At 44.2% G+C, this 13,478-nt stretch overlaps 1 protein-coding gene across 7 annotated transcripts in view; it reads right to left on the bottom strand.

The window, feature by feature from the left end:
* Positions 1 to 10,240, bottom strand: part of LOC139584565 (tripartite motif-containing protein 44-like) — a 94,781-nt gene extending 84,541 nt beyond the window's left edge. For 2 of the 7 annotated variants that reach the window (XM_071416577.1, XM_071416576.1), the window contains exons 1-2: positions 8,129 to 8,355; positions 6,728 to 7,398 (exon numbers count right to left, since the gene is read on the bottom strand). In XM_071416577.1, the coding sequence (XP_071272678.1) occupies positions 6,728 to 7,351 (624 nt within the window). In that variant the 5' untranslated portion in view covers positions 7,352 to 7,398; positions 8,129 to 8,355. Of the gene's footprint in view, positions 1 to 6,727; positions 7,399 to 7,528; positions 7,887 to 8,095; positions 8,356 to 9,769 lie in introns of those variants that run through there. The other 5 variants (XM_071416573.1, XM_071416574.1, XM_071416572.1 and 2 more) reach the window with 5 other exon arrangements.
* Positions 10,241 to 13,478: the final 3,238 nt, after the last annotated feature.

The following is a 13,478-nucleotide window of genomic DNA, read 5'->3' as shown; positions in this document are numbered from 1 at the left end:
TTACGGAACTTTTTGACATTTCGTCTGCTTTTAGTGAACGCGCTTCGTGACTTTGGATTTGTTTACCAAACGCGCTAACAAAAGTAACTATTTGGACATAAATGATGGACATTACCGAACAAAACAAACATTTCTTGTGGAAGTGGGAGTCCTGGGAGTGCATTCCGACGAAGATCAGCAAAGGTAAGTGAAGATGTATAATGCTATTTATGACTTTTGTTGACTGCATAATATGGCGGCTATATTTGTGTCTTGATTGGGCTCTGAGCGCCGACCGATGGTTTTTGCTCTTTCCGTAAAGCGTTTTTGAAATCCTACACAAAATTCCATGCATAACAGTTGTATCTTTTAGCAATGTTTATTATGAGTATTCCTGTAAATTGATGTGGCTCTCTGCAAAATCAAAGGATGTTTCGGAACTTCTGAACGTAAGGCGCCAATGTAAACTCAGATTTTTGGATATAAATATGAACTTTACCGAACAAAACATACATGTATTGTGTAACATGAAGTCCTATGAGTGTCATCTGATGAAGATCATCAAAGGTTAGTGATTCATTTTATCTATATTTCTGCTTTTTGTGAATCCTCTCTTTGGCTGGAAAAATGGCTGTGTTATTCTGTGAATAGGCACTCACCTAACATAATCGTTTGGTTTGCTTTCGTCGTAAAGCCTTTATGAAATCGGACACTGTGGCTGGATTTACAACAAGTGTATCTTTAAAATGGTGTAAAATACATGTACGTTTGAATTTGGCGCCCTGCAGTTTCACTGGCTGTTGAAGAGGTGGGACGCTCCCGTCTCATGTACGCTAGAGAGGTTAAACAAAGCATTTGTGTCCATGTATGCTGATGATATCTATGTTATAAACGTGGTACTGTGTTTATATCTATGTTATAAATGTGGTACTGTGTAATGCCTCTGTTACAAATGTGGAATTGTGCTTATATCCATGTTATGAATGTGATACTATGATTATATCTGCTACTGTATCTATCTAATAGAACTCAGATGGTTTTCTTTAATGAAAGCTTCCTTAATGTCAAACATGTAAAGTGTGGTGTACCGCAGGGTAGCTCTCTAGGCCCTCTACTCTATTTGTATCTGCCACGTGGTACTGTGCAATATCTATATTATAAATGTGGCACTGTCTAATATCTATGTTATACATTTGCTATGGTGTTCATATCTACATTATAAATGGACATTTCCCCTCTGCTTCTCCCCCTATGGACATCCCCCCCACTGACTTTTACTCTGCCCCCACTCCAACAACATATATCAATATGTCTATTATAGTTTTTTAAATTATACTTTTTTTCCCACTTGGTCCCCACACCCTCTAAATAGTCTTTACTCTGCCTCCACCCCAATGGACATTCATTTATTCATCACTGCTACAGTTATGTTGTACAGTATATAGTGCTACTTCTATATTTCTATTGATGTAGTTTTTTTATTACCCTTTTCCTTATTTTATTTCACTTTGTCTTGCATGTTGGAGCGCAGAGCCTAATAATTTTACTATACCGTGCAATCACACCTGCAACCCTATACATGTGACTATTAAGCACTCAATCTCTGAATCGGAATCTAAATAAACAGGTAGTGATCATGCTCAATGTGAAGTCACTGCGAGTCCGCCTAAAGATACAGTGCCTTCAGAAAGTATTCATACCCTTTACCTCTCACCCATCTACACACAATACACCATGATTATAAAGTGAAAACATGTTTTTGGCAATTTTAGCTAATTTATTGAAAATTAAATACATAAATATCTAATTTACATAAGAATTCACACTCAATACATTGTAAAGCACCTTTGGCGGGGATTACAATCATTTAGTCATCTTGGGTGTATTGGTATCAGCTTTGCACATCTGGATTTGGGGATTTTCTTCCATTCTTCCTTGCAGATTTTATTTCTCAAGCTCTGTTAAGTTAAATGGGGAGTGGTGGTGAACAGCAATCTTCAAGTCTTTCCACAGATTTTCAATGGGATTCGAGGCTGGGCTTTGGCTGGGCCACACAAGGACTTTCAAATTCTTGTTTTGATGCCATTCCAGCATTGCTTTGGCTGTATGGTTGGGGTCATTGTCCTGTTGGAAAGTAAATCTTTGGCCCAGTATAAGGTTGTTTGCACTCCGAAGCAGGTTATCATCAAAGATTTAACTTTATTTGGCTCCGTTCATTGTTCCCTCCATCCTTACCAGTCTCCCTGTCTCTGCCGCTGAAAAACATCTCCATAGCATGATTCTGCCACCACCATGCTTCATGGTAGGGATGGCGTTAGATGGGTGATAAACTGTGTCTGGTTTTCTTCAGATGTAGTCTATGCTTTCAGGCCAAAGGATTACATTTTTGTCTCATCAGAGCAGACTCTTTTGTCTTATGCTCTCAGAGTCTTTCAAGTGTTTTTTTGCAAACTCCAGGCGTGCTGTCATGTCCAATAACCAAATCAAATGTTATTGGTCACATACACATGGTTAGCAGATGTTAATGCGAGTGTAGCGAAATGCTTGTGCTTTTAGTTCCGACATTGCAGTAATATCTAACAAGTAATCTAACAATTTCACAACAACTACCTTATGAATAAGAATATGTACATATAAATATATGGATGAGTGATGGCTGTGCGGCATTGGCAAGATGCAGTAGATGGTATAGAGTACAGTATATACATATGAGATGAGTAATGTAGGGTATGTAAACATTATATAAAGTGGCATTGTTTAAAGTGACTAGTGATAAATTGGATGTAATAAATGTTTAATTATTAAAGTGGCTAGAGATTTGAGTCAGTATGTCGGCGGCAGCCACTCAATGTTAGTGATGGCTGTTTAACAGTCTGATGGCCTTGAGATAGAAGCTGTTTTTCAGTCTCTCGGTCCCAGATTTGATGCACCTGTACTAACCTCGTCTTCTGGATGATAGCGGGGTGAACAGGCAGTGGCTCGGGTGGTTGTTGTACTTGATTATATTTTTGGCCTTCCTGTGACATCGGATGGTGTAGGTGTCCTGGAGGGCAAGTAGTTTAACCCTGGTGATGCGTTGTGCAGACCGCACTACCCTCTGGAGAGCCTTACGGTTGTGGGCGGAGCAGTTGCCGTACCAGGCGGTGATACAGCCTGACAGGATGCTCTCAATTGTGCACCTGTAAAAGTTTGTGAGTGTTTTTGGTGACAAGCCAAATTTCTTCATCCTCCTGAGGTGTGGGTGGACCATTTCAGTATGTCCGTGGTGTATATGCCGAGGAACTTAAAACTTTACACCTTCTCCACTACTGTCCCATCGATGTGGATAGGGGGGTGCTCCCTCTGCTGTTTCCTGAAGTCTACGATCATCTCCTTTGTTTTGTTGACGTTGAGTGTGAGGTTATTTTTCTGACACCACACTCTGAGGGCCCTCACCTCCTCCCTGTAGGCCGTCTCATCGTTGTTGGTAATTAAGCCTACTACTGTAGTGACGTCTGTAAACTTGTTGATTGAGTTGGAGGTGTCATGGGTGAACAGGGAATACAGGATGAGCAGGGTGGAGATGTTGTTTCCTACCCTCCTACCCTGTTTCCTACCCCCTGTCAGAAAGTCCAGGACCCAGTTGCACAAGGCGGGGTCGAGACCCAGGGTCTCGAGCTTAATGATGAGTTTGGAGGGTACTAAGGTGTTAAATGCTGAGCTGTAATCGATGAACAGCATTCTTACATAGGTATTCCTCTTGTACAGATGGGTTAGGGCAGTGTGCAGTGTGATTGCTTCGTCTGTGGACCTATTGGAGCGGTAAGCAAATTGGAGTGGGTCTAGGGTATCAGGTAGGGTGGAGGTGATGTTTTTTATTTTAGAAAAAAAAAAATCCCCATTTTTCTCCCCAATTTCGTGGTATCCAATTGGTAGTAGTTACAGTCTTGTCTCATCGCTGCAACTCCCGTACGGACTCGAGAAATGCAAGGGCCGAGAGCCATGCGTCCCCGGAAACACAACCCAACCAAACCGCACTGCTTCTTGACACAACCCGGAAGCCAGCCGCACCAATGTGTCGGAGGAAACACTGTACACCTGGCGACCTGGTCAGTGTGCACTGCGCCCGGCCCACCACAGGAGTCGCTAATGCGCGATGAGACAAGGATATCCCTGCCGGCCAAACACTGGGCCAATTGTGCGCCGCCCCATGGGCCTCCCGGTCGCGGCCGGCTGCGACAGAGCCTGGGCTCGAACCCAGAATCTCTGGTGGCACAGCTAGCACTGCGATACAGTGCCTTAGACCACTGCGCCACCCGGGAGGCTTGGGTGGAGGTGATATGATCCTTGACTAGTCTCTCAAGCACTTCATGATGACGGAAGTGCGATAGTCGTTTAGCTCAGTTAACTTAGCTTTCTTGGGAAAAGGAACAATGGTGGCCCTCTTGAAGCATGTGTGAACAGCAGACTGGGATAGGGATTGAATGAATATGTCCGTAAACACACCAGCCAGCTGGTCTGCGCATGCTCTGAGGACGTGGCTAGGGATGCCGTCCCGGCCGGCAGCCTTGCGAGGGTTAACACGTTTAAATGTTTTACTCACATTGGCCGCGGTGAAGGAGAGCCCACAGGTTTTGGTAGCGGGCCATGTCAGTGACACTGTATTGTCCTCAAAGCGAGCAAATAGGTTGTTTAATTTGTCTGGGAGCAAGACGTCGTTGTCCGCAACGGGGCTGGTTTTCTTTTTGTAGTCCATGATTGACTGTAGACACTGCCACATACGTCTCGTGTCTGAGCCGTTGAATTGCGACTCTACTTTCTCTCTATACTGACGCTTAGCTTGTTTGATTGCCTTGCAGAGGGAATAGCTACACTGTTTGTATTCGGTCATGTTTCCGGTCGCCTTGCCATGATTAAAAGCAGTGGTTCGCGCTTTCAGTTTTGCACGGATGCTGCCATCAATACAAGATTTCTGGTTGGGGAAGGTTTTAATAGTCAACACGGGTACAACATCACCGCTGCACTTGCTAATAAACTCGGTTACCAAATCAGCATATACATTAATGTTGTTGTCTGAGGCTATCCGGAACATATCCAAGTCACCGTGAACGAAGCAATCTTGAAGTGTGGAATCCGATTGGTTGGACCAGCATTGAACAGACCTGAGCACGGGCGTTTCCTGTTTTAGTTTCTGTCTATAGCTTGGGAGCAACAAAATGGAGTTGTAGTCAGATTTGCTAAGGAGGGCGAGGGAGGGCTTTGTATGCAAAGTTAGAGTAGCCATGATCCAGAACGCTGCCAGCCCGGGTCGCGCAATCGATATGCTGATAAAATTTAGGGAGCCTTGTTTTCAGATTAGTTTTGTTAAAATCCCCAGCTACAATAAATGCAGCCTCAGGATATATGGTTTACAGTTTACATAGAGTCCAATAAAGTTCTTTCAGGGCGGTCGAGGTGTCTGCTTGGGGGGGGGGGGATATTCACGGTTGTGATTATGATCTAAGAGAATTATCTTGGTAGATAATGCGGTCGGCATTTTAATGTAAGGAATTCTAGTTCAGTTGAGCAAAATGACTTGAGTTCCTGTATGTTGTTATGATCACACCACGTCTCGTTAATCATAAGGCATACACCCCCGCCCTTCTTCTTACCAGAGATATGTTTGTTTCTGTCGGCGCAATGCGTGAAGAAACCGGGTGGCTGTACTGACTCTGATAACTGGTGAAGTGGCGTGACGTAGAGACTGTTGTCCTTCTGGCAAGTTCTCACATCTCAGCCCAGGAACTCTGTAGTTCTGTCAGAGTGGTCATTGAGTTCTTGGTCACCTCCCTGACCAAGGTCCTTCTTGCCCGGTTGCTCAATTTGGTCAGAAGGCCAGCTCTAGGCAGAGTCTGGGGATATTTTTCACTGTGCTCTTGGAAACTTTCAACACTCTAGAAATGGTGTTATACCCTTCCCCAGATATATGCCTCATCACAATTCTTTCCTTGGACTTCATGGTATAGTTTTCATTCTGAAATGCACTGTCAACTGTGGGACCTTATATAATTGGCCACAGGTGGACTCCAATCAAGTTGTAGTGACGTCTCAAGTGTAACGATTCTCGTCCTCTTCGTCTGAGGAGTATGAAGGATCGGACCAATATGCAGCGTGGTAAGTGTTCGTCATATTTTAATAATAAACTGAACACTACAAAATACAAAAATAACAAAGTGAATGAAAACGAAAACCGAAACAGTCCTGAATGGTGACACAAACACAAACCCAGGAAACAACCACCCACAACCAAAATGGGGAAAACAGGCTACCTAAATATGATTCTCAATCAGAGACAACGATCGACAGCTACCTCTGATTGAGAACCATATCAGGCCAGACATAGAAATACAACAACATAGAAAACAGAATATAGACTACCCACCCCAACTCACGCCCTGACCAACCTAACACAAAGACATAAAAAGAAACTAAGGTCAGAACGTGACATCAAGGATGATTAAAGGAAATTGGATGCACCTGAGCTCAATATGCTGTGTCATAGCGAAGGGGTGTGAATACTTATGTAAAAGAGATATTTCTGCATTTCAATTTCACTAACTTTTTTTTTTTTAAATCTAAAAACATGTTTTCTCTTCATCATTATGGGTTATTGTGTGTAGATGGGTGAGATTTTTTTAATATTCATTTTGAATTCAACAAAATGTTGAATAAGTCAAGTGTTAAGAATACTTTCTGAAGACACTGGATGCGTGAAGGATGTGCAACTCACCTTCTGCCAGACGTAGGCCTCGCGCAGGGTGATGATCTCATGTTCACGGTGCTCCCCCTGCACGGCACACACCACACAGATGACCTTCTCGTCAGCCTTGCAATAGAGAGTGCCCTCCTGGCCATGCTCCTTACAGCGCAGCCTCTCCACTGTCACTGTGTCCCTCTTACTAACCCCCTCTAGAGCCGCCTCTGCCTCCTCATCGCCATCTTCATCATCAACCTTCCCCTTCCCCTGGTCTCTCTCTCCTCCACACACACCGTTCTCTTGTATCCCAGCCCCACCGCATGCCGCATTTTCCACCACCCCTGGCTCTGTCGCAGGCCTCATTCCCTGTACCCTTTCCTCCCCTGCCCCCTCCCTTGTGTGTCTGTCCCTGCCCAGCCGTTGGGACTGGGACTGGGGCTGCAACACTTCCTGGCCGTAGGGCATTAGCTGGTGTCGTGTGCTGCATGCGTGTTTCTCGGCGTGGGCAGGGCAGAAGGCGAAGCTGCAGGTGTGACACACCTGGGTCGCCGGCTGGGCCTCGTCAGGCTCACACGCATCACATGACCCATCCATCTGCGGTAGCTCGTCCTCATCAGGTCCTCCACTTCCTCTCCAGGGTTCCCCTTGGTCTGTCATTGTAGTGGGTCTGAGTAGGGTGAGTAGGGGGGTAAGTGAAGGACACCCTGTGGGAGAGATGAGTGGTAGAGGACAGGGTATATAAATAGGTACTTACTTTACCTAAGCAAGAGTAACAAGTTGTAGGGACTACTGTCAGAGGAAAAACAAAACACATCCCTTTCAAAGGTACTGTACCTGCCAAAGTTTACTGCTTTTGTCTGCAAACACACCCCTCTTTGTTTGCATACTTTTCCCCACATACACACACTGTAGATACACACACAACTGGTGAGAGTGCAAACCTGCATTATCTAATGCATACACACTCTCTTTCTCTCCAAGCTCCTCCTCTTTCTGTCCAACATTAGGGACAGACCATTTCATGCTTCAATCATTTTGTTTTTCTCTCCTCTCCTTCCCCCTTTCATTTATTTCACTCTACGGGAGAGCATTTTAAGAATGGAGGCTACCCACGCTGCCTGCCTGACACACACAGCAGGGCCTGAGCTGCATACAAAACTATGTTTTGTGCTCTCTCTCTCTCTTTTCCTCTCTCGCTCCGTGGGGGCCTACCTCTCCTGAGCACAGCTCGGCTATTCTCTCTCCTTTCTGACACAAACAACCACCAACTGGGCCTCACTGCACATAAAACTCCCCCTACTCTTCAATTCTCTTCTCCACTCTGCTATCTCCATTTCTCTGACTCTTTCACACTCCGACACACACACACACTCTCTCTCTCTCCCCCCCTATGGGGCCTACCCGTGTGAAGCTCGGTTCCCAATGTGTACTCACTGGTATATCTGTGAGGCAGGCTCTGCAGTTTTGTTCGCTTTCTGTCACTCTTTGTTTCTCTCTCTGCTGCGGAGAGCACAGCCAGTGATGACGTTAGCTAGCTAGCACTTCCTTAGCACAGCTGCCCTGCTCTCTGTGCTCTAACTTGCTACCTTTCACTTCACAATTGAGGCTCAGGCCCTGGCTGTATTCACTTCCTTGTTTTCCTCAGCTGCTGGGTATTTTTTTCTCTCTTTCTCTCTATACTTCCTGGTTCTCTAGTGGCAGCCGGAGAGAGAGACACACAGAGGTGGGAGAGAGAAACTGATTTGACAACCACAACAAAAGGCAGAGAGAGCAGCCTGCTAGCAAACACAGACAATGCAGCAGGATTAGTAGGCTTGAGAGGGAGAGGAAACAAACTCTTCCACTGTTCTCCTCCTTAGAGAGAGCTAAGAGGCTATTGAGCTGAGCTCCACATAAGCAGCAGTGTTTGGTGTTTAGCCAGTGAGTGCTGCCTTCTACTCTATGGTGAAACATAAATAAGTTTTACAGTCTCAGCTGTAATCACAGTCTGGGTCTCGCTGGATGCGGATGAAGATGTTTTGCCAATTGAGCAGCTGAAAGACCAATTGAATTGACTGTAATAAAAAAGCACTTCACGTTCTCATATAAAAGTACACAGCTGGACAAGCCTCTCTGCAAGAGAATAAACAGCAGAGGAAAAATAACAAAACAACAACAATTTAGTACATTGACTTGATTCTAATTACAATATACCCCAAATACAATTACACAATGAGCCCAAATTATACCCATTGTCCAAATCTTGGGCAATTTGCACTGGAAAATAATGGTACAATGGTAAAAAAAAGGGGTTTGATTTCAAAGAAGGTAAAACACGGGGTCTCCCAGAGAGAGTGAAACTATGCAGAGGGGTTAGTCAGAGCTTTAATTGATATGACAAGACCACCTACTCACTAAACCCTGATCAGATTATTACATTATTTTTCTTGACCCAGTGAGCCACGTTGTTGGAGAGAGATGGAATCTGGAGTCAATATAAGGTTGGGTGGGCATCTAATACTGAGCGGGGTTTGGCCATTGACTTAGGAATGCGATATGTTACAGAACAATAGCTACCTTTACTGATCATTCACGTGGAAATTATTATTTTTCAGGTCAACACATGACAATACTTTACAGCGACAAATTCACAAAATTCAGATATAGCTCGTCAACAAACGTAAAAAAATCTACAGATTTCAGGATCATGCATTCCATCTCTCATTGGTTCCACCCAAACCTTGATGCAGCTAGAGAGAGCAGTGATGTTCCAATGAGGTAATTACCATCAGCCCATGCTAAATAGTTTCTGGCCAATTAGCGGGGCCATTGACTTGATTCTAATTACAATATACCCCAAATACAATTACACAATGAGCCCAAAAGCAAATGTGAAACAAACAAGTGTTTTTTATGTTTCACACTTGTTGTGGCTCACAGTTGTATAATGAAAGTAAAGCCACAGTAATACAATACTATACTGCAGTTTAGTAAAGTCATTTCCTATAATAAAGATTCAAGCACACAAAGACCAAGAATGAGTGGGATGTTTTGGCCGACAGACAGAGATGGACAAGACAGACAGAAAACATTTACCTACTGCGTCATCTGTAACATTGTGGTATTGGCATGAAAGATCAGAATCTGTCTTGGGCAGAGAATACCAAACAGCATCGCGAACACTTCTAGCTTCTTCTTCTTCTCGCTCAATGGCTGTCCCTCTCCTTTTCTCTCTCTCTCGTCTCTCTTTCAGAGTCACAATATCTCTCAAATCAGGTCGATAGTTAATAATAAAGAAGCATTTCTTCCACGTCCATTGTCCTCTAAGAGCGGTTGTAATGTACAACCTAGTTTGTTCTCCTGTTCATGCATCTTGGTTGAACTGAGAGGTACAAAATAAATGTTACTCTCTCTCTCATCTCAAAGCAGGTCAGTTCCTGGGCTGCTCTCTTCCAGCACAGTGCACCCTGCGTCTGTTATAACACCGTGTCAAATCAAAAAGAAGAATCAATATGGTTTCAGAAAGTAACTCAGTGTCTGGACTGGTGGTGATCAGCTGGGTCTGTGTGGAGGGAGAGAGGGACTGCTGTCTGGTCAGAGATAAATTGAGAGGGGGAGATGGAGAGAGACAAGGGGACAGGGGGGATGAATGAGAAATGGAAGAAGGAGAGACATATAGAGAGGAGAGGAGAGAGATATTGATACATAGCGGGAGAAATACAGTTTTAGATAAAAGGTTTCCAAAATGGTTCTTTGAGGAGGGATAGGGTTCTTACCAAGAACGTTTTTGATCAGAATAACCCTTTTTAGAAGACACGGGTTCTTTGTAAGGCAAAGGGTTCTACCTAGAACCTTTAACATCCAAATAACCGTTTTTGAAAGATAGGGTTCTTTGAAAGTCAAGAAGGATTCTTTGGAAGGCAAGAAGGGTTTTACATATAACCATATATAATATTTCCCAACATGCTCTATTGCAGGGAGATTTTCTAAATTGTTTGTTATACTGTAATATCTGTGTTTTTGCATTGATTGGTTGATTAATTTGACGCTACGCAAAGACTAATCCAATCTGTTAGTAATTGGATTTATTGCACCCGTTAGTTAGATGGTTTTTATTTTATTTATTTATTTATTTAACCTTTATTTAACCAGGTAGGCAAATTGAGAACACGTTCTCATTTACAATTGCGACCTGGCCAAGATAAAGCAAAGCAGTTCGACACATACAACAACACATAGTTACACATGGAGTAAAACAAACATATAGTCAATAATACAGTGAAAAAATAAGTCTATATACAATGTGAGCAAGTGAGGTGAGATAAGGGAGGTGAAGGCAAACAAATATATGTATAAATAAATAAAAATATAAAAAGGCCATGGAGGCGAAGTGAATACAACACAGCAAGTAAAATAAAAACTAAAAACACTGGAATGGTTGGTTTGCAATGGAAGAAAGCGCAAAGTAGAGACAGAAATAATGGGGTGCAAAGGAGCAAAATAAATAAATAAATAAATACAGTAGGTAAAGAGGTAGTTGTTTGGGCTAAATTATAGATGGGCTATGTACAGGTGCAGTAATCTATGAGCTGCTCTGACAGCTGGTGCTTAAAGCTAGTGAGGGAGATAAGTGTTTCCAGTTTCAGAGATTTTTGTAGTTCGTTCCAGTCATTGGCAGCAGAGAACTGGAAGGAGAGGCGTCCAAAGGAAGAATTGGTTTTGGGGGTGACTAGAGAGATATACCTGCTGGAGCGCGTGCTACAGGTAGGTGCTGCTATGGTGACCAGCGAGCTGAGATAAGGGGGGACTTTACCTAGCAGGGTCTTGTAGATGACCTGGAACCAGTGGGTTTGGCGACGAGTATGAAGCGAGGGCCAGCCAACGAGAGTGTACAGGTCGCAGTGGTGGGTAGTATATGGGGCTTTGGTGACAAAACGGATGGCACTGTGATAGACTGCATCCAATTTATTGAGTAGGGTTTTGGAGGCTATTTTGTAAATGACATCACCGAAGTCGAGGATTGGTAGGATGGTCAGTTTTACAAGGGTATGTTTGGCAGCATGAGTAAAGGATGCTTTGTTGCGGAATAGGAAGCCAATTCTAGATTTGACTTTGGATTGGAGATGTTTGATGTGAGTCTGGAAGGAGAGTTTACAGTCTAACCAGACACCTAGGTATTTGTAGTTGTCCACATATTCTAAGTCAGAGCCGTCCAGAGTAGTGATGTTGGACAGGCGGGCAGGTGCAGGCAGCGATCGGTTGAAGAGCATGCATTTAGTTTTACTTGTATTTAAGAGCAATTGGAGGCCACGGAAGGAGAGTTGTATGGCATTGAAGCTCGCCTGGAGGGTTGTTAACACAGTGTCAAAAGAAGGGCCAGAAGTATACAGAATAGTGTCGTCTGCGTAGAGGTGGATCAGAGAATCACCAGCAGCAAGAGCGACATCATTGATGTATACAGAGAAGAGAGTCGGTCCAAGAATTGAACCCTGTGGCACCCCCATAGAGACTGCCAGAGGCCCGGACAACAGACCCTCCGATTTGACACACTGAACTCGATCAGAGAAGTAGTTGGTGAACCAGGCGAGGCAATCATTAGAGAAACCAAGGCTGTCGAGTCTGCCGATGAGGATGTGGTGATTGACAGAGTCAAAAGCCTTGGCCAGGTCAATGAATACGGCTGCACAGTACTGTTTCCTATCGATGGCGGTTAAGATATCGTTTATGACCTTGAGCGTGGCTGAGGTGCACCCATGACCAGCTCTGAAACCAGATTGCATAGCGGAGAAGGTATGGTGGGATTCGAAATGGTCGGTAATCTGTTTGTTGACTTGGCTTTCGAAGACCTTAGAAAGGCAGGGTAGGATAGATATAGGTCTGTAGCTGTTAGGGTCAAGAGTGTCCCCCCCTTTGAAGAGGGGGATAACCGCAGCTGCTTTCCAATCTTTGGGAATCTCAGACGACACGAAAGAGAGGTTGAAGAGGCTAGTAATAGGGGTGGCCACAATTTCAGCAGATAGTTTTAGAAAGAAAGGGTCCAGATTATCTAGCCCGGCTGATTTGTAAGGGTCCAGATTTTGCAGCTCTTTTAGAACATCAGCTGACTGTATTTGGGAGAAAGAGAAATGGGGAAGGCTTGGGCGAGTAGCAGAGGGGAGGGCAGTGCTGTTGTCCGGGGTAGGGGTAGCCAGGTGGAAAGCATGGCCAGCCGTAGAAAAATGCTTATTGAAATTCTCAATTATAGTGGATTTGTCGGTGGTGACAGTGTTTCCTATCTTCAGAGCGGTTGGAAGCTGGGAGGAGGTGTTCTTATTCTCCATGGACTTTACGGTGTCCCAGAACTTTTTTGAATTTGTGTTGCAGGAAGCAAATTTCTGCTTGAAAAAGCTAGCCTTGGCTGTTCTAACTGCCTGTGTATATTGGTTTCTGGCTTCCCTGAAAAGTTGCATATCACGGGGGCTGTTCGATGCTAATGCAGAACGCCATAGGATGTTTTTCTGTTGGTTAAGGGCAGTCAGGTCAGGAGAGAACCAAGGGCTATATCTGTTCCTGGTTCTAAATTTCTTGAATGGGGCATGCTTATTCAAGATGGTGAGGAAGGCATTTTTAAAAAATGTCCAGGCATCCTCTACTGACGGGATGAGATCAATATCCTTCCAGGATACCCCGGCCAGGTCGATTAGAAAGGCCTGCTCGCTGAAGTGTTTCAGGGAGTGTTTGACAGTGATGAGTGGAGGTCGTTTGACCGCTGACCCATTACGGATGCAGGCAATGAGGCAGTGATCGCTGAGATCTTGGTTGAAAA

Source organism: Salvelinus alpinus, chromosome 9 (genome assembly GCF_045679555.1).
Source record: "Salvelinus alpinus chromosome 9, SLU_Salpinus.1, whole genome shotgun sequence".
NCBI lineage: Eukaryota > Metazoa > Chordata > Actinopteri > Salmoniformes > Salmonidae > Salvelinus > Salvelinus alpinus.
The sequence above is the reverse complement of the archived record's forward strand: the minus strand, read 5'-3'. Positions and strand labels throughout refer to the sequence as shown.